The sequence below is a fragment of the Mastigoproctus giganteus genome, chromosome 8 (assembly GCF_048544385.1).
Source record: "Mastigoproctus giganteus isolate SK-2022 chromosome 8, ASM4854438v1, whole genome shotgun sequence".
Taxonomy (NCBI): Eukaryota; Metazoa; Arthropoda; class Arachnida; order Uropygi; family Thelyphonidae; genus Mastigoproctus; species Mastigoproctus giganteus.
Window position 1 is genome coordinate 115,605,955 of NC_143582.1, and position 21,919 is coordinate 115,627,873.

Below are 21,919 nucleotides of genomic sequence, written 5' to 3' on the forward strand. Positions count from 1 at the left end.
GTTAATGACACTAATGACAGTACGCTGCTGCAACAGGATCTAGAAAAGTTGAGCAGATGAGCTGAGAGGTGGCAAATGAAGTTTAACATTGACAAATGTAAATTACTGCATATGGGAAGCAGTAACCCCAAAGTAATGTATCAACTATGTGGTACTACACTGACAGAGATAGAGAATGAAAAGGACCTGGGGTAATTGTACAGGCAGATATGAAGTTTACTGAGCAGTGCAGATAGTGTCTTGTCAGTGATATACAGAAATTTTTCTGTATATCACTGACTATGATAAGGCAATGGTCAGGCCACACCTTGAGTACTGTATACAGGTCTGGAGGTCTCATTTTAAGAAGGATGTAGAGCTGCTGGAATGAGTACAGAGAAGGGCAGCAAGATTAGTGAATGGAACAAAAGGTTGCTCTTACGGAGAAAGGCTTAAGTTTTGCAAATTTCAATGTCTGGAAACTAGGCACCTGCGAAGTGATCTGATCTGATCTGATTGAGGAGTATAAGGCTTGAATGATTTGAGCATGCTCAATGCTGATGGGATTCTTCCTCTTGTTCAGAATAATCCCCTGACAGGGCATAAATTCACATTGAAGAAAGACAGTTGTAGGATAGATGTGCATAAATTTGCCTTTAGCCAGCAGGTGGCTGATTGCTGGAACAAACTTCCATCTGTCGTTGTAGAAGTTGACAGCTTAAATAAATTCAAGGCAGAACTAGACAAACATATGGAGCGAGTGGATGGCTGAAATGAGAAGAGTTTGTTTGTTTTTTTGGCTGATGCTGTATAAGCTTGCTTTCTTGCATGTAATGCTAAAAAGTCTACCAGTAAGAACAATATAATTCAGAATAGCAAGAAGTCATTCCAAAGGGAATTAGGTTACAATTCTTAATTGATGTGGTGATCTTCTTAGCATTCTAAATTTTCTTTTATGACAGCAAAGATTTTATAAAGTTCTTTCTGTTTTTAGTATAAGCAGTAGACACACTCAACAGAAAAGGATTTAAATGGCAAGAAGCATCTGTGAGAAGGTTTTGAATAAATGCATAGCTACATTAAAGTGCTTGAATGATTTAGATAGCTCTGCTGACCATATATTTCTGAGGTTATTATCATCCATTAATAAAATGCAAAAAGATGCATGACAGCTTATAAATTTGTCTAAGGTGAATGTCCTTGTGCTTCAACTTGCAATATGAAGTTGAAGCTAAAGGATATTGTAAAATTATAAAATTATAAATCGGCACTGACTCTATTTAAAAGTTACAGCTGACAGTTACAGGCTCCGCAAGAACGATAAGTGTTTGCCTTTTATTTACATGATTGTTGTTTTATATTGTACTTAATACGTAGTCATATAGTTATAGTTACGCTGGTTATTTTTTATTTTAATTTAGATAAAGAGTTTTTGTGGATTTTACTTACGATAGGTAAAACCGTTATTTTTGTTCGATTTTTGTAGCCATTGTTTTTGTATATAGGGAATTCAAAGTTTTTGTAGGGAATTCAAATTTTTTAATTGAGGTAGCTCTAACGCATAATTATATAGTAACACGCTTCACTGTTTCTATTTCATAGTTTCTATTCAAATACTACTGACATTTAATTTATTGATTTTATTAATTTAAACTACCATGCCCCGAACTAGAGCAGCAAAGCAACGGGAACAAAGTGGCAGGAGTGTTGTGACTCGGGGGAGAACTGAGGGGGGCGATTCTCCAACGCGTCACAGCCTAAAAAAATGTGCAACTTGTGAAATGTTTGCCGAACTCTCTGGAACGGAACATGATATTGCCATGGGGGATGTCTTTGTGTGTGCGCGATGTAAGGAGTGTATGGAAATCAGGCGACAACTCAGCGTTGTTATGGGCCTATATAAGAGTTTGAAGGACAGGGTGGATGGCCTCGAAGGAAATAAATTGAGGGGCCCATCAAGCTCTCAGCTGCCCACATCAACGCCAGAGCTTGCACTTGGTCATCACGCAACACAGCGGCAACCCCCAAGGCAGAATGCGCTGGTCCCACAGGAACTATTAGTTGTTGGTGACTCTATTGTCAGGGAAACGGGGAACATGCTATGTAAAAAGGATAGGTGGAACAGGACCAGGGTATGTCTGCCAGGGGCAAAGGTTGATGACGTTGTAGAGCGGATATCATCTTTCAAGGGCACAAAAGGTGATATAGTTGTACACGTTGGCACTAATGATATTAAGAGTAGGAGACCGGCAGAATTACTCAACAAGTACAGGTCACTGTTGAAAAAAAGCCGAGAATTAGGGTTGAATTTGAAAGTGTCTGCAATTCTGCCCAGACACGATAGGAGGGAGTATATGATGAGAGCCTTGTCGATCAATTCGGCCCTGGAAAGATTGTGCAAGGCTCAAGGGGTAGAATTTTTTTCAGACTGGACTGTACTTGTTAACAGGAGAGATTGCTTCTACAGGGATGGGATACACTTAAATAGAAAGGATGCAAGAATATTTGCTGATGCTATCGAGGCAGTGTTAGGTGGGTCGGAAAACTGCTAGCTTGGGGGGATACAAAGACTAATAGTTTAACAGTAACCGCAGGCAGAGGTGAAGGTGATTCTTGCACAACTTCTATTAGAATAAGAAGCGACCTGGAGCGAGGGGTGTTGGGGGTTTCAGGGACGGATGGCAGTCATCCTGGAATAGTTGGGTATATGGGATGTGTTAGGGTAACAAGGAATAGGCATAGGAGCATGTATGCTTGCATGTATACCAATGCTAGAAGTATAGTAAATATATTTGATGAATTTGAAGTGTTGGTCAAGACATCAAAGGCGGATATTGTTGGGATAGCAGAGATGTGGTGTCACAAAGATATAAGGAATGCAGAACTGGAATTTGGGGAGTACAATGTGTACAGAAAGGATAGACAGGACAGAAAGGGAGGAGGTGTTATGCTGTTAATTAAGAAAAACATAAAATCAAAAGAAGTGCATCCAGTTAATATAGATGGACAGTGCACTGTTGAGTCAGTTTGGTGTGACATAAGCACTGCAAAAGCAAAAATAAGAGAAGGAGTGTGTTATAGGCCTAATGACTCGAATGAGTACAATGAACAATTGTACAGAGAAATAGAGTGGGCCAGTAAATCAGAATGTCTTATAATGGGGGATTTTAACTTCCCAGATATTGACTGGAACTTGTGGGTTGGTCACTCACACACTAGTCAGACTTTTGTGGATTTATTGGATGATTGTTTTCTGCAGCAGCATGTTCGAGAGGCAACCAGAGAAAGTAATACTCTTGATCTGGTTATCAGCAGTGATCATTCGTGTATTAAGAATTTGCAGATAAAGGAACCACTAGGTGGCAGTGATCACAGTGTGCTGAAGTGGGATTTACTCAAAGAGGTAACTACCGTCAGGGGTAAAGGAAAGGGTTTTTGCTTCCGTAAAGGGGAGTACAGTGGTCTCAGACAGTTTTTAAATTCTGTACAGTGGGATCGACTGACGATGTTACAAACAGTAAATTCTAAGTGGGAAGCATTCAAGGAATTAATCGTGGAAGCTACTAGACTTTTCATACCGATGAAGAAATATTGTTCAAGGTTTAGGCCTAAATGGTTATCAAATGAACTAATGAGACTTGTGACAGAGAAGAAAAATGCATGGGATGCATATAAATTATCAGGCGACGCAGAAGCCTGTAGCAGATATAAGCTAGTCTGTAATCAGGTCACAAAGGAGGTTCGGCAGGCAAAGGCGGATTACGAGAAATCTTTGGCAAAAGATGCTAAGAAAAACAGCAAGGATTTCTTTACTTATATAAACTCTAAAAGGAAGGGGCTGAATATGATTGGTCCACTTGACATCGATGGTTCGACTGTTGATGATCCTGCTCAGATAGCAAACAAACTGAATGAGTATTTTGCATCTACATTCACACGTGAGGAATCATTACAGTTTGAAAATGGAAGAAGGTTATCAAATTGTAGCAGTGTGCTTAATGATTTTGTAATAACTGAGAGCAAAGTGGAGGAGAAATTGTTGAAGTTAAACATAAGAAAGGCACCTGGGGCGGATGGGATCTATCCAGTTATATTAAAGGAGGCGGCAAAGCAACTAAGCAAACCCTTAGCCATAATTATGAGAGCATCCTTGGATTCAGGGGAGGTTCCCATGGACTGGAGATGTGCAAATGTATCCCCAATTCACAAAGGAGGTTCGAAGGGTGACACGAATAATTACAGACCAGTTAGTTTAACTTCTGTTCCGGGTAAAATAATGGAGTCACTGGTTAAAGATGCATTGCAGGATCATCTAGACAAGACTGCAGCAATAATTCAGACACAGCATGGGTTTGTTAAGGGAAAGTCTTGTCTGACAAATTTGATTGGTTATTATGATGTGGTCACAAAGGAACTGGATGCAAAAAATAATTTTGATATCATATACTTGGATTTCAGGAAAGCTTTTGACACTGTTGCGCATGGAAGACTACTGTACAAATTGGAGCAGAATGGTATTAAGGGTAAGTTGCTACAATGGATAAAAGGATGGTTAAGTGGGAGAAGACAGAGGGTGGTAATCAATGGGTGCTGCTCTTCGTGGACTAATGTTATTAGTGGAGTCCCACAGGGTTCGGTGTTGGGTCCACTGTTGTTTTGTATATTTATCAATGATATTGATGAAGGTATATCAGGCTTAATGTCGAAGTTTGCAGATGACACGAAGGTTGGCAGGGTTGTTAATGACAGTAATGGCAGTGTGCTACTGCAACAGGATCTAGATAATTTGGGCAGATGGGCTAAGAAGTGGCAACTGAAGTTTAACCTTGACAAATGCAAAGTACTGCATATGGGTAGAAGTAACCCCAGAGAAACGTACCAACTGTGTGGTACTACACTTAAGGTGGTAGAAAATGAAAAAGACCTGGGAGTAATTGTGCAGTCAGATATGAAGTTTTCTGAGCAATGTAGACAGGCTGCTAGGGCAGGTCATGGGGTTTTGTCAATGATATATAGGAATTTTGCTAGCAGGGAAAAGGAGGTGATTGTCCCTCTGTATAAGGCAATGGTCAGGCCACGCCTTGAGTACTGCGTACAGGTCTGGAGGCCTCATTTTAGGATGGATGTAGATTTGCTTGAGCGTGTACAGAGAAGAGCAACACGATTGGTGAGGGGAATGAAGGGATCCTCTTACCAAGAGAGGCTTAAGTTCTGCAAATTGCAGTGGCTGGAGACTAGGCACCTGCGCGGTGATCTGATTGAGGTCTATAAGGCCTTGAATGGGTTGAGCACGCTGAATTCTGATGGGATCCTCCCACTTGTTCAGAATACGAACCTACGGGGACATAAGTTCAAATTAAGAAAGGATAGATGTAGAATAGATGTGCGGAAATTTGCCTTTAGCCAGCGGGTGGTTAATTGCTGGAACAAACTTCCATCTGTCGTTGTGGAAGTTGATAGGTTAAATAAATTTAAGGAGGAACTGGACAGGCAATTGGAGGGTAGGGTGTGATTTTTTTTTTTTTTTTTTTTGGCTGATGCTGCATAACTCCTACACTTGCTTTCTTGCATCAAGTGCCACTACTACTACTACTACTACTACTACTTAAAGTGCTTGAATGATTTAGATAGCTCTGCTGACCATATATTTCTGAGGTTATTATCATCCATTAATAAAATGCAAAAAGATGCATGACAGCTTATAAATTTGTCTAAGGTGAATGTCCTTGAGCTTCAACTTGCAATATGGAGTTGAAGCTAAAGGATATTGTAAAATTATAACAATATGAAGTTGAAGCTAAAGGATATTGTAAAATTATAACAATCTTTCTGTTTTTAGTATAAGCAACCCACTCAACAGAAAAGGATACTATTTTAGGTTTACAGTTTAGATTTCAATTGCAAGAATGCATAGCTACATTAATGTGCTTGAATGATTTAGATATCTCTGGCGACCATAAATTTTGAGTTTATTATCACCCATAATAAAATACAAAAGGATTCATGACAGCCTGTAAATTTGTCTAAGGTGAATGTCCTTGAGCTTCAAATTGCAACATGAAGTTCAAACTAAAGGACATTGTAAAATTATTACAAGTTTCTCAATCACCTTGTAATAATGAATACATTTCTTAAATTGTAAAATGACAAAGATTTCACTGTTTCGTAGCATAACAATAAATCAAAGTCATGGGCTAAACTAAAATGGGACAAAAGAAGAAGAAAGCTAAATAAAGCTTTTTGTGTTATTATTTTATTAGTTCTCATTCTTTGGGGTGTGGGTGTTTGCCTCACTATGGGACAGGAACCATGCATGTGCTCCCCAGAGGATGGTTGTTGCTTTGATCCCCATTTCTTTTCTATTCTAAATCTTATTTTTATGTTTAGTGTAGTTTATTTTATTATTATTTTTTTTTTTGATATGATATAGGAGTAGTTAGGTTCATAGAAAAAAAAAACAGCAACTTGCCTTACCTATGACCCTATTAACAACATTAATTAATTTGCTTGTTTATTTTGTGGTTCAAGTGTTCCTAAGTATAATTTAATAAGGTAGGTTTTATCTTTGATTTCTCCCAGTGATGCACCATTTTTTGGCTTTGGTTTAAACAACAAAAAAGTTTTTTTTTTTATATACTGCTTACAAAATACACCATTTTACAGTGCATTTTTTTGGCTATTGTGATCAGCACATGTAAGGAATACTGAAAAATTAATAGAATATGTTGTAACCAGTTAAAGTTAATTACCCTTTTAATTCTTGGTGATCCATTATAGTACTTAGATAATTCAGCAGTTTGCTAACTTGATTTAACATTTCGAAACTTTCATATATATTTTTCCACGTTGCTCACTGCTTGCTTATTCACTCTTCCCAAACTCACTACTCTCTATATTAATTCACTATGTTTATTAAACTGCCTCATGCATCATCATCAGCAACGAGATTCATAGTGAAAAAAAACATTCAAGTGATTTAAAGGTATTAAATTTGATAGCTGGAATTGAACTGTGTTACCATCTCTTATATTTTAAAAGAAAAACTAACAGATTGTAATGTTGAAAGAATTCCTAATAAAGTTAAACATTTTTAAAGGTATCTTCATGAACAGATTTAAAGAGCACAAAACACATTGAGGAAACAGGAGTTAACTTATTTTTGAAAGCAACATGTCTTTAGAATTTCACATAATTCGAATGATAAAGTAGTTATCTTTACATATGCGTGCAAGAATACTGAAAAATATAGTCACTTCTATTTCGAGATCGCCTTTTCACCTTAAACAAACAGACCACATTTACCATAGAGGAATTAAACGTTCTTTATGTTATTCCCATTAAAAAGAATGTGTGTAAGGGCACATTTGCTAGTTTTATTAACTTTAACAACTACCAACAATACTTTTAAAAAATGAATTAAAACACTGAAGTTAATAGTAACAATGCTGTGTTTTGTACAAATCTGATGAAAATAAAGATTATACTGATAATTTACACATATTGTCATTTGAATTATTTAAGATCATGTTGCTATTTATTTATTTGTACACAAGCTACAAGCAACCTAGACTACCCATTCATATGATGTTTTTGGGGAACCCAGTTAATGACTGTAAGTTTCCTTTTTTTTTTGCGGGTCCCAGATGGTATAGAATTGTATCAATAATAAAACACTTTTGAGACAAGAATTCCAAAAAAAACGAAGTTCCCCTAACATACAAGGATGCATCATTCAACTTTCGGGAATATTTGGTTAGCAAATGTTCCTGAAAGTTGAATGATGCATGGGAACTACATCTAGTACAGACTTCTGGCACTAGGTAACACTGCATGCCTCCATTGTGAATCAGTCTTAGCTACTAAAATCTTAGGAAATTAGGTGGCAGGACCAGCCAGAGTAAACAACTATAATACTTGTGTACCTGGTCTGCCTCCACAGGGCAGAGTTTGGGCAACATTGGGTCCCAGCGGCCAAATGACCAGAGGAACCACAGTACACGACACTACACATATACAAGATCCATACACTTTTGAACCTCTGGCATTCACAGTGTTCTGTTTCACACCTACAATGTATACTATGTAGAGATGGGGGGGGGGAAAACCCATGGTGCCGTTTGACACTAAATACACTCTACACTCTTTATCTAAGTCTTGATGGAGGTCATTATAGTGCCTACCACGAAATGTCTTCTTCAGCTGCCTTTCTGTCTGTTTCTTCTGTCAGTGTGAGTGTGGTTTCCTTGATGAGGTTGAGTGTTGTATGCTATCTTTCTTTGGACTTGGTAGATTGGTGCAGAGTTTTCCTGGAAGTAATTGTGCAGGTTTTTAATTGCCTTCTCTTGTTCAATGATGTCAATCAATCCCTTCCTCCCTCCCTCCTTCTTTACTGGCTATGGTCAGTCGCTTGATGGCCAATTACAAGTGGTGTTGGTGACTCTTGGTCATTGTCCTTTTCGATCTCATAATCTCCTCCAGCTCAGTGTTGATCCAATCTACGACCCTGTAGGAGTACATTAGTAATGGGACTGTGCAAGTGTTCATGGCTGTGACTATGTTACTGCCATTCAGCATTGCTTTTAACAGGCTTCTCATGGACTCTGATGGTATTTCTCCATCAGATGGGCTTTGATTAGTTGGTTTGTTTTTAGTTTTTTATGGTGCAAATACAATTATTTTTATAACGTGCCATGTCACGGTGGACCTTGATCTCATTCTGTTCTGTGGGCCTGCACCTTCCCAGATATCTTTGTGTCTCTTCTTCTGTTATGGCTTCAATCTGTTCACCAGTTTTCAGCTAGTAGTTTAATCCGACTAGAATATACATCAGGTGAGAGAAGGAGTACAGGTTCTTCCTCCCTTCTTTGAGGGTATATCCATACTTGCTGTTATTAAGCCTGGAGGATCAGGTTGAATGCTAGATAGAACTATAGTGGGCTCAGGGTATCTCCCTGGAAGATTGCTCTTCTGATGGGTATCGGTCTGATCATGATGTTCTCGACCTTGATGTCCTCCATTTTGCCACAGTCGATTTTAGGAGGCGTATCAGTTCAGACTGACTTTGTAAATATTCAGTGTCTCTATCAGCCAGCTATGGCACAGAGTCGAAGGCCATGCAGTAGTTGATTTAGGCTGTGTATAAGTTGTGGTGCTTCTTGTAGGCTTGCTCCATAACTGCAGCATCACTGGTCAATCGCCATTTCCATCCTTTGCTCATCGGCTCACATCCCTCTTGCTGCTCAGCCATGACATTCTGGCTCCTCAAGTGGTCTGATATCTTTTTAGTTATGCAGATGGTCAGGATCTTGTACATTGTTGGAGAAAGGTGATTGGTCTGTATTTTGCCGAGTTCATGATGTCTTTGTCCTTAGTTTTCAGGTTGGTGATTACTTGAGTCAGAGACTCTGTGATCGTGTCAGGGTGCATTATTAACTGGGTGAACTGCTATGCTATTGATTCTGTGTGCAGTTGAACTTCTTGACCAGTAGTAGTGGATGTAATCTATTCCTTGGGTTTGCTAGTTGTGGGACTTCCTGAACGACTGTTGTACTTCTTCCTCCCAATTCTCCCATTCTGTCATCTCTTGTATGTTCGTGGTTTTCTTCCTTCCTAGATCTATCCAGAGGGCATGGTTGTTATGACTAACTTCACTGTTCCATGGGTTGCCTCAGAACTCCTTGAGTGCCTTCTGGTTGGGGGGGTTCCAGTATCTTCCTTCTCCTGTTGTCTGATTTTCCTGTAGAAACCTCTCTGATTTTAAAATATCCTGTTGTCGTTGTCTGTTTTCCTCTGAGTACTCTCCTTGTGACAGCAAAGTTTCTTACTGAGTGCCAGGAGTTTCTGCTTGAGGGTGTCAAAGTATTCTTTGGTCCTCTGATTATAGGTCTCATGTTTGCTGTCTTTCTTGAAGATGACCTTCACTCTTCTGATCAGCTTCTTACTTCTGTAACCCCATTGAGACTGGGCCAGTTGGCCTATGTTCACTCCTACCTCTCCTAGCTTCTGCTGTAACCTTCTTTCCCAGACTGGTGATTCCTTGTCTTTGCATTTTCTGTTATGTTGTTCACTGGTTTCCCTTCAGCTCCTTCTAGTGGCTGCTACAGTCGCACAGTAAATGGCTGTGCAGATCGTGTCTAGTTGTTACTTTGTAGTTGTTGTTGTTGTTGTGGTGGTGGTGGTGGTGGTGGTGGTAGAGGTAATCCGGTATTAGTTGCCTACTGAGGTTGTCTGTAACTTGCCACAGGATTCTGTTGGGTCTCTGCCTCAATATGATGGGGGTCTTTGTGGGAGCCTTTCCTTCAAATTCTGTTAGGGATTTCTTAGATTCTTCTTTTATTCTGGATATTGTCTCTTTCCATTTTGGCTTGTAGTTGCTGCTCCTTCTCCAGTTCTGGTTCTGTTGCATCCGTATTGATTGGGTTTTTTTTTTTTTTTTTTGGTAGTTGGTGGCGCATCAGCTTCTGTGGCCAAATTGCACCTCACAAGGTTTTTGCATTTTCTGCTCTGATCCAAGCCTAAGGCGGGATTCGAACCCGCGACCTTTGTGTTACCAGGCAGGCACTTTACCCACCCGGCTAACCCGGTCGGCTGTTGTTTGTAGTTTGTTGCTCACACCCTGCTTGATTTTATCCGAGATTGCACGAGCTATCAGGTTCTTCTTGATGATAGTCCATCTCTGGTCTGCTATTGCTGTTCAGTGACCCGAACAGTCGGGAACCATTCCAACCAGTTGGTACAAAGTTTCATCTTGTATACTGTCATGTCTATCTCTAACTTCTTTACATCGATGCTTTACTTCATGCGTTGTCTTCTTCTTCCTTCCTGGGTTTTCACTAACTGCAGTTGTTCAGGAAGCACTTCCAGATGGTATGGCTGGGTGGTCTTGGCTATCAGTTGGGGTAGCCATACAGGAGACAGTGCCATTTGCTCCATTGTAGTCCACAACAGACTATCTGACTTTTCAAACTACCCACTCTGTCTAAGGCCTGAACAGGATTGACTCTATCCTGTGCCACACTCGATGCAGTATGTTCAACAATTCTACTTCGCATCTTCATCCAGCTACAGAAGTGAACCTGTTTTAGCTTTGGCTTTTACATCCACTGGTAGGTAGTTATTATGGAAGAAATGCCAGATGGCACAACTCTCTGCCCCAGCTGTCACTTCAACCTCGGGGAAGGTATGTGCTACAAAGTGACTTTCAAAAATTTGCCCCCCCCCTGCTCTTTGGCAGTTGGATTCAACCCAGGTCCATGCCATTGGCAGTCTGGTGTCATAACTACTAGGCTAATTATATACTTTTATTATTACTACTGTTTCCCCATGGATTACTTATTTATATAAATATTAATAAAATCATTTTTGACACATTATTAAATAGGTGCAAAATCACCTATAGTCTTTATTATGTGTTTACTATGTCCAATCTTCTGCCATTATGCTGTTCATTGGCATATAATAACTTGATTACGAAAACTGATCCAAAGTTTATGAAAATTTCGTTCAATTTTTCATAAAATTTTAAAATTAGCTTTTAGAAAGGGTTGTCAATCCATTTCAAATTTCATTAAAATCAGACCAATAGACACCAGGCTATTATTATATATATATTTTTTTTTTTTCCATACTAAAAATAACATATGCCATCAGTACAATATATACATTGTAGCTGAAGTGCTGGATATGATGTTTGTTGCCATGCATTCATTGAAAGAATATTATTTGATATATACTAACATACCTGAAATGCAACATGTACTAGAATGGAGCCACGTCATGCATGAATGCAAGCATATGAGTTTATGTAGCCTCAGCCAAAAAAAAAAAAAAAACAATTTCACTACACATCACATCCATTCCCACTAAAATTTTGTCCAGTTCCTCCCTGAATTTATTTAAGCTATCAACTTCCACAACGACAGATGGAAGTTTGTTCCAGCAATTCACCACCCACTGACTAAAGGCAAATTTTCGCACATCTATTCTACAACTGTCTTTCCTCAATTTGAATTTATTTATGCCCCTCAGGTTCGCAATCTGAGCAAGCAGAAGAATCTCATAAGAATTCAGCAGGCTAAACCCATTCAAAGCCTTATACACCTCAATCAGATCGCCTCACAGGTGTCTACACTCCAAGTGCTGCAATTTGCAGACCTTAAGCCTTTCTTGTTAAGAGCACCCCTTTGTTCCCCTCACCAATCTTGTTACCCTTCTTTGTACTTGGTTTTAGCAACTCTACATCCTTCCTAAAATGAGACTTCCAGACCTGTACCCAATTATCAAGGCATGGCCTTACCACTGCCTCATACAAAGGGGTAATCACCTCCTTTTCCCTACCAGCAAAATTCTTATATATGTCATTGACATACCCCGTGACCTGCTCTGGCAGCCTATCTGCATTGCTCAGAAAACTTCATATCTCACTGCAAAATTACTCCCAGATCTTTTTCATTTTCTACCACCCTAAACAGTTGGTACTTTTCTCTGAGGTTACTGCTACCCATATGCAGTACTTTGCATTGGTCTATGTTAAACTTCAGTTGCCACATCTCAGCCCATCTGCATAAATTTTCTAGATACTATTACAGCAGCACACTGTCATTAACAACACTGCCAATCTTAGTATCATCTGCAAACTTCAACATTAAGCCTGATATACCTTTATCAATATCATTGATAAATATACAAAACAAAAATGGGCCCAAAACCGAACCGTGGAGGGGGGAAACCACTAATAACATTAGTCCAAAAAGAGGACTGTCCACCAATTATCACTCTCTGCCTTTTCCCACTCAACCAACCTTTTATCCATTGTAGTAACTTAACCTTAATACCATATTGCTCCAATTTGTACAGTAGTCTTCCATGCACAACAGTGTCAAAATATTTCCTGAAATCCAAGTTTATGATATCAAAATTATTTTTTGTATCCAGTTCCTTTGTAAACACATCATATTATCCAATCAAATTTGTCAAACAAGGCTTTCCCATCAAAAACCCATGCGGTGTCTGAATTATTACTGCAGTCTTGTCTAAATGATCCTGCAATGCATCTTTTACCAGAGACTCCATTATTTTCCCCAGAACAGAAGTTACACCGACTGATCTGTTTTTTTTTTTGGTAGTTGTTGGCGCATCGGCTTCTGTGCCCATAATGCACCTCCCAAGGTTTTTGCAGTACTTTGATCCAAGCTCGAGGCGGGATTCGAACCCACGACCTTTGGGTTGCCAGGCAGGCACTTTGCCCACCCGGCTAGCCCGGTTGGCAACTGATCTGTAATTACTCGTGTCACCCTCAGATCCCCCTCTGTGAATTGGGGATGCATTTGCATATCTCTAATCCATGGGGACTTCTCCTCGGTCCAAGGATGCTCTCATAATTATGGCTAAGGGTTTGCTTACTTCCTTTGCCACCTTCTATAATATAACTGGATAGATCCCATCCACCCTAGGTGCCTTTCTTAGGTTTAACTTCAACAATTTATCCTCCAATTTGCTCTCAGTTATTACGAAATCATTAAGCACGCTGTTACAGTTTGATAAACTTCTGGCATTTTCCTCCCTTAATAACTCCTCATAGGTGAATGTAGATACAAAATACTCATTCAGATTATCAGCTATCTGAGCAGGATCATCAACAGTCCCACTATCGATATCAAGGAGACCAATAGGATTCACTCCCTTCTTTCTAGAATTTTTATATAAGTGAAGCTGTTTTTCTTAGCATCCTTGCGATACATTTCTTGTAATCTACCTTTGCTTGCACAACTCCTTGAGTTGAATGTTGCCTACATTCACTAACTTGTTCTATTTTCAATGAATCACCCATTCCCAGAACTATTCTGTAACTTCAGACTGGAGACCACTATTTCACACCAGTGATTTTGAAGCTTTTTTTGTAAATGTGTTTATGTAACGTTTGTAAGAAATTCATTTAATCCATCTGAACAATGAAAGCCAGTGACTGTGGACTTGTATTATACACATGCATAATGAATGGCCGAGCTCATATTTATAAGAAAATTAAAAGATTTTAACTTAACCGAAATCATCATAAAAACTACTACTATACCTTGTTTACTCAACAAGCGATCTCTGAAGCATTCTTTTTCTCTATTTTGGGCAGCAATACGAGCCTGTTCTTTCATTCTCTTAACCTTCTCATAATTTCTTAACAAAAAACAATGATGTTTCTGAACAAAACATCGCTGTTGATGAGACATTGGTTTCAATGGGACAGCTCCATTACGAGTTGATGGCATATTTTCACATTTGGTCTAAAAAAAGAGAGTGATTATAAACTCACTGCCTAAGAAATTTACCAAAAAAAAAATTAAGATTCTGGAAAAAAAGTTTAGTAACTACAGTGAGAAGCACAAAAGTGATAAAATGCTCCATTACAAGTGGATAGCATATTTTCACATTTGGAGAGAGAGAGAGATTATAACCTGACTACTTTAGGAAATAACCAGCTAGAGGCACAAATGTGATAAACTGTAAAAACATTAAATGTACATTAAATTAATTTCCTGCTATTAGTTAAACAACAGATTTATTAATGGGATAAATCCTTATTGAAGTAATAAATTAATTATTAAGTATAACTTAGAATTTTACCTAAAATAACTGAATTTAAATAAACAATACAGAAAGAACAATTTCAGTAACAGGTCATACATTATAAACTTTACCATGAGCAATTCAACAATATACGAATACCAATCAAATCTCAAAAAAGGAGGCTGACAATCTGTTCTTGGTATTTCCAAGGCAGCTCACAACTAATGCTTTGTTTACTGGGACTAGAATGATCTAAAAAAGTGAGAGCACTATGTAGTTTTGGGCACTGATATGTGATTGCAAAGTACATCACCAAGGGTGTTAAGACTACTATTCAGTATTTCTAAGAGGTACAAGCTAAAGGTTATAATGATTTATGCACCAACATCGACCCATGATGATGAAGACGTTGAAGAAATGTACACCGAAATTGAGACTCTTCTAGATGAGCAGAAAACTCACTACACACCATCATTATGGGAGACTCCGATGCTAAGGTTGAAAAGAGACAAAACAGCGTAGAAAGGGGAACTATAGAAAATTTTGGAATTGGTGAAAAAATGAAAGAGGTGAAAGACTTGTGGAATTTGCAGAATCTCGAGGATTGTCAGAAATGAACACTTTTTTCAAGAAAAAGGTGAACAGAAAGTGGAGATGGAAGAGTCCAAATGGATTACAACTAATGAAATCAACTTCATCCTCACTAACAGAAGATTGACGGTAATGATGTTACCGTCCTGAATAAGGTAAATGTTGAAAGTGATCACAGAATGGTAAGATGCACACTTGATATAGATGTAAGAAAAGAAAGGAAAAAAACTAACTCGAGTAAATAATATGAAGGTCTTTGAGATAACAGAAGAGAAGAAAAAGCAGTGTGTACTGGAACTTAAGAACAAATTTGAGCAAATTTGCAGACTGCTCAGGACCAAGATATTGACGAGGAATATTACAACTTTCTGAAAGTGATAAAGCCCAAGAAACCTATAGGTAAAAAGAAATCCAAATAAGAAAAAATTAGTCAAGTAACACTTCTCATGATGAACCGAAGGCAAAAAATGAAGAGCAAGATAAACACTGACAAAGAAAATTGAGTATACTGAGTTATGTAAAGCCATTAGAAAGAGATTCAGAAAGGACATAAGAAAATTTAACACAACAAAAGTAGAAAATTTAACACAACAACAAGCATTAAGGGAAAACAAAGGACTTAAATCAACAGTCATGAGCAGTAATACAGAGAGACAAATGTACTGATACTGAAGAATAGCAATGGTGTACTTATAAATAGCAGAGAAGGCATAATTCAAATAGCAGAGGACTACTATAGAGAATTATACAAGGAGCGAGGGAATGATGCCAGCAGTGGAGAAGATGAATTGGAAATTAGTTAACATGTACAACATACCCGATATTCTTCCTGATGAGGTAGAACATGCTTTGAAGAAAATGAAGAATCAGAAAGCCCTGGGGAAGATGAAGTTACTGTAGAGTTATTAAAAGTGGGAGGAAGAGACATAACACAAAAACTGGCACAAGACTTCACAAAATGCATTAGAAAAGGTTTCATGCCTAAAGAGTGGAATAATGCAATCATAGTTTTGCTGCATAAGAAAGGAGATAAATTGGAAATTATAGACCAATTAGCTTGTTTTCCCACATCTACAAGTTGTTCACAAGGGTCATCAGTAACAGATTAGAAAGAATACTTGATAAGAATCAACCGAAAGAGTTAAGCTGGCTTTAGGACAGGATTCTCAACTATGGATCACCTTCACGTAATATCACAGCTATTGGAGAAAGCAAATGAGTATAAAACACCATTATGCCTGGCATTTGTGGATTATGAAAAGGCATTTGACTCCATACAGCATAAGGCAATGTTTCGGGCACTAGAAAGACAAGGCATAGATACTCCATATATTATGATTTTGAAGAAAATATATGAGAACGCTACCTCCTTTATTAGACTAGACAAAGACAGTAGCAAATTTAAAATCGAGAAACGATTTAGACAAGGAGACACAATATCTCCTAAATTGTTTACTGCTGCTCTTGAGGAAGGTTTCAGAAGATTAGACTGGTCGCAGAAAGGAGTCAATGTGAATGGAGAGTACCTAAACCATTTATGATTTGCAGATGACATTGTGGTCATAAGCCACGATCCCAAAGAATTAGAGAGGAAAATCTTAATCAGTTATGCACAGTTAGTAAGAATTTTGGACTAAAGATGAACATGGCTAAAACAAAAGTAATAACGAACAAGTATGCCACAGAAAGGGACATAACGATTGAAGGAGCAGTAATTGAAAAGGTAGAGTCATATACTTATCTGGGACAAGTTATTAGCTGTAATAATGATAAATGGCTGGAAGTCAAGAGAAGAATAAAATTTGGATGGATAGCCTTCAGGAAATATAGTCATATACTGAGGAGCAATATCCCAGTTTGTCTGAAACATAAAATAATGAACCAATGTACACTCCCCACAATGGCTTACGGAAGTGAAACTTGGGCACTCACCAAAAGAATGGAAGAGAAGCTGAGAACTACACAGCGAATAATGGAAGAGAAGCTGAGAACTACACAGTGAAGAATGGAAGAGAAGCTGAGAACTACACAGCGAAGAATGGAAAGAATTATATTGGGAATCAGACTGTTAGGATAAGAAGAGAAACACATGGATTAGGCAGCAAATTCAAGTAAAGGACATTATTATCAAAACTAAAGCACTAAAATGGTCTTGGACAGAACACATAGCTCGAAGACATGATGACAGATGGACTAAGAAAATTACAGAATGGTACCCAAGAGGAGCTAGAAGAAAACCTGGAAGACAATGGCGGAGATGGATACATGAAATTCATGAGTTTGTGGGTAGTAAATGGATAGCCATTGCACAAAACAGAAGGAACTGGAAAGTTGCTGGAGAGGCCTTCATCCTGCAGTGGATTGAAAATGGCTGATGATGATGATGATGTGATTGGAGGGCTACTGCATATATATATACAGCTTAACCTACTAGCTTTCTTAGGAGAAGCATTTGGATGTCTACCACCAATATTCTATACATAATGCACTCTGCTGTTACCTGTCAGATATGCTGGTAGGATATGGGTTCTCAGGTAAAAAGGGTAGGAAAGCGGATGTATTACCGTTGCTGCTGATATTGGGACATGGGCTAGAGACAGGTCAAATCACTCTCCTTTTGTAGTGGTCAATATTACAGATTATGGCAGTACTGATTATGATAGTTCTAGGCGAAAATTACACCTTCACTGTTGTAGTGGCATTGATCATTGTTTCAGCTACGCAGTGTTTGAACCAAATGACAAATACAGCATTCTTCTGTAAATTGACTCTGTGTAACCTATTTGGGACGGAACTAAGAGAATGGAGGTAGAATGTTTTCAGTTTCCCGTGAATAAAAATTCATGGGAAACTGAAAAGTACACTGCTCTTATACAGTGTAGAAGAGCAGTACCGTTTAGGGATTTGTTAATAATCTTATCAATGAAGTGATCAGTGTAGCAGCTCTTTTGAAGAATGAGCATAAGTGGTGTATGTCCAATATTAAAGGTAAAGGTAATCTGCAGCTATTACTAATTAACCGGAGGATGGAAGCCTCCTCAACAAATCATGGTGAAGGAAATGGACCATAATCCACCTAGTCCAGCGTGGGTTGGCAAATCAAACGTATTTAACAATCAGAGGCTTGAACCAGTGTCTACTCAAAGAGCATGTGTGACTACACCCCTTCTCCTGACCACTTGGCTATGGAGGCCGCTACTCCAGTAATAGTATTAGCATTAGCAGAGGCACATGATGCAAAAAGCCAGTATACAGCAAGAGCAACAAAAAAAAAAAAAACTTCCCATTTCACTGATCCATTCTTTCCAAATGTCTGTCTAGTTCTGGCTTGAATTTATTTAAGCTATCAACTTCTGCAACAAAAACTTATGGAATTTTGTTCCAGCAATCAATCACCAACTGGATAAGGCAAATTTCCGAACAAGAGAAAGAATTCCATCAGCATTGAGCCTGCTCAGTCCATTCAAACCCTTATACACCACAATCAGTTTTCCTAGCAGGTGCCTAGTCTCCAGAAGCTGCTATTTGCAGAAATTAAGCCTTTCTACATAAGAGCACCCCTTTGGTCCCTTCACCAGTCTTGTTGCCCTTCTTTGTACTCGTTCTAGCAACTCTACAGCCTTTCTAAAATAAGGCTTCCATACCTGTACACAGTACTCAAGATTTGGCCTGACCACTGCTTTACAAAAGGATAATCACCTCCTTAACCCTGCTTGCAAAATTCCTGTATATCAGTGACAAGACCCCACGACCTACTCTGGCAGCCTGTCTGCAGTGCTCATAAAACTTCATATCTGACTGCACAATTACCCCCAGGTCGTTTTCATTCTCCACTACCCTGATTGTAACACCACCCAGTTGGTACATATCTTTCGCGTTACTGCTACCTATATACAGTACTTTGTATTTCTTAGAGTTAAATTTCAGTTGCCACTTCTCAGCCGATTGGCACAACTTTTCTAGATCTTGCTGCAGCAGCATACTGTCATTTGAAACCCTGCCAACCTTTGTATCATCTGCAAAATTTAACATTAAGCTTGATCGCAGTTTGATGTACCTTCATCAATATCATTGATAAATATACAAAACAACAATGGGCTCAACACCGAACCCTGAGGGACACCACTAATAACATTAGTCCACGTACAGCAGTATCCACTGCTTACCACTCTGTCTTCTCCCACTCAACTATCCTTTTATCCATTGGAGCAGCTTGCCCTTAATGCAAATTTGAACAGTAGCCTTCCATGTGCAATAGTATCAAAAGCTTAATGGCAGAATTAGCTGCTCTTGAGTTGAAGGGGACTCCCAACAGTTTTGTTGATAAATATAGTTCACAGAGTCAGTGAATACTTATTTAGTTCAGCAGCTATCTTCTACAGTCATATAATAATCTACAGTCAAACCACTGATATCTAGTTACTTCCTTTAATGCTTCCCATTTAGAATTTGCTGTCGGTAACATCATCAGTTGGTCCCACTGATTAAACCTAAAAAAATCTGAGATCAATGTAGTCACCTTTTACGAAAGAAAAAACCCTTCCCTTTACCCCTGATGTAGTTACATCTTTAAATAAATCCCATATCAGTACACTGTGATCACTGCCTCCTAGTGGTTCCTTTATCTGTAAATTGTGTATTAGTGTACAACAACTTATATGACAAAGCAGAGTGGTTTAAATAGTAATTAAGTGGCATCATATCTATTATTTCTATGATCCAGATCAGGAAAATTTCGTGGCACTGTACAAATGGAGGATGGTGTATCAGTCTGCTCCCCAATTAATGGCAGACAGAGAACAAAATATATTAAAATTGCTCGTGCATTTCCAGAAACTGATGAATGTCCTCCAGGGGGAGGATCCTCAAATCCCACTCATTCCTATGGTTCTTCCTCAGCATTCCAGAAGTTTATATTTTAGAAAAGCCCTGGTTACACATAAACAGAAGGCAGACTATTAGACTTTTCCCAGTCCTTGATTAAAAATTAAACTGTTGGTATATGATTATTCCATGATGAAAGGGACTTTCTTGGAAAAAGGGCAACCCTGTCTACCATAATCCACATGTTGGTTAAAGAATTTTCAGCTCCAAGAAACCGATACGTTTTTGAGAAATTTTTGTTATTTTATTGACCTATTTGGCACATTAAATCATATTCTATAAGCAGCTTTATAGTCCTAGCCACATTCCTTAGTTTATTTTGAATCAAGCTAGAGATTTTGTAGGTTAGTACTTAATATACATACTACCTTTGCATCATTCAGATCTTGCTGCCATTGTTATAGTATTGTAGTGAGTGGTAGATGAATTCTAATTTTTAATTGTGCTAAATACGTATCTCTAAAGTTCGAATCATATAGGTTGAAGTCAGATGGATAAATTTCTTATTATCAAATTAACATTGTTTAATTAATTTAACATTGTAATCAGTATGGAACAGCGTAATGTATATCTCGAATGCGATAGTGTAAGGCAGCGTTACCCAAACTGGGTCCCAGGTACCCTGGGGATACACAGACCAGTTTGGGGGGGGGGGAACCTTCTGGAACTGGTTGAATTATTCATTCTATGCATGAAAAATGATGATAATTTATATTTATATAAAAATAAAAATAAAGTTCAGCTGTTTTAAACATAAAACTTTAAATTTTCTTTTCAGAAAACCCAGTGTTCATACTTACTTACACACACACACACACACACACAGAAATATATATATATATAGTCATATAAATTAGAATAAGGTTTAAAATAATAAAATAATGCCAGCAGTACGGCAAAACAAGAGCGAAAAAACAAAGTTAAACCTAAATTCAAATCTAACAGGGAGGGAAGAGAAAGGTAACAAAAATAAAAATATTGCAGCGGAAACTCTGTTAAGATGGGGCATAATGGTCAGTCAATTTTTTCTATTTTTGTTTTGTTTTGTTGTTTTATTATTAGTGGTTTAAATCTCTGTTTGGTGATATTTCACATAAATTTGGACCTAGTGCCCATCAGAGGGGGCACCGCTAAATTTCTATTTAATTAGATTTTCTAAATTAATTTAGAGTTTCCGCTGCAATATTTTTATTCTTGTTACCTTTCTCTTCCCTCCCTGTTAGATTTGAATTTAGGTTTAACTTTGTTTTTTCGCTCTTGTCTTGCCGTACTGCTGGCATTATTTTATTATTTTAAACCTTATTCTAATTTATATGACTATATTTCAAGCATCATGTAGAGGAATATGCTTTTTGCTGCCTCTGATGTGTGCTGTACCCTTCTTTTTTTTATTAAGTAATACTTCTTTTCCAACATTATTTAAATATAATTATATATATAACTTCACCTACCCTGGGGCGAAATAATGCACATACACAATATTCCAATTAGCTAAAAAATGTACATGGTAACGCTCTAAAAATACACATGGTAAGAAACAATACAGTTCAACAAGAACACAACAGCCACAACGCACACAAACTTAACAACTTTGAATTACTGCTGACCAAATGGGATAATGATCCCATTAACGTTAAAACCATTCACAACACCCTGTTTTCACTAAAACATAAACTAAAAGCCCTAAATAAAATCTGGCTACGATACTCCTTTAAAAACATACATCTCAAACCCACCATAGGAGACATTACCAGATTTAAAATCGAATTCACCCACCCAGAAAATAAAACAAAAGAATACTTCGTAGTAAAATACCAAAATCGCATTTTCGACCATGTTAACCTCAAAGAAGTCTTTGATAAAACCACCAGAAACCTACCTAAAGATAAAATCAATATAAAAATCA

The 21,919-nt window shown here is 38.0% G+C and overlaps 1 protein-coding gene across 7 annotated transcripts in view; it reads right to left on the reverse strand.

Moving 5' to 3' along the window:
* ash1 (histone-lysine N-methyltransferase ash1) overlaps positions 1 to 21,919 on the reverse strand; it is a 1,128,611-nt gene that overhangs the window by 576,474 nt on the left and 530,218 nt on the right. For all 7 annotated transcript variants that reach the window (XM_090378882.1, XM_090378880.1, XM_090378881.1 and 4 more), the window contains one exon: positions 14,051 to 14,255. In XM_090378882.1, the coding sequence (XP_090235008.1) occupies positions 14,051 to 14,255 (205 nt within the window). The remainder of the gene's footprint in view (positions 1 to 14,050; positions 14,256 to 21,919) is intronic.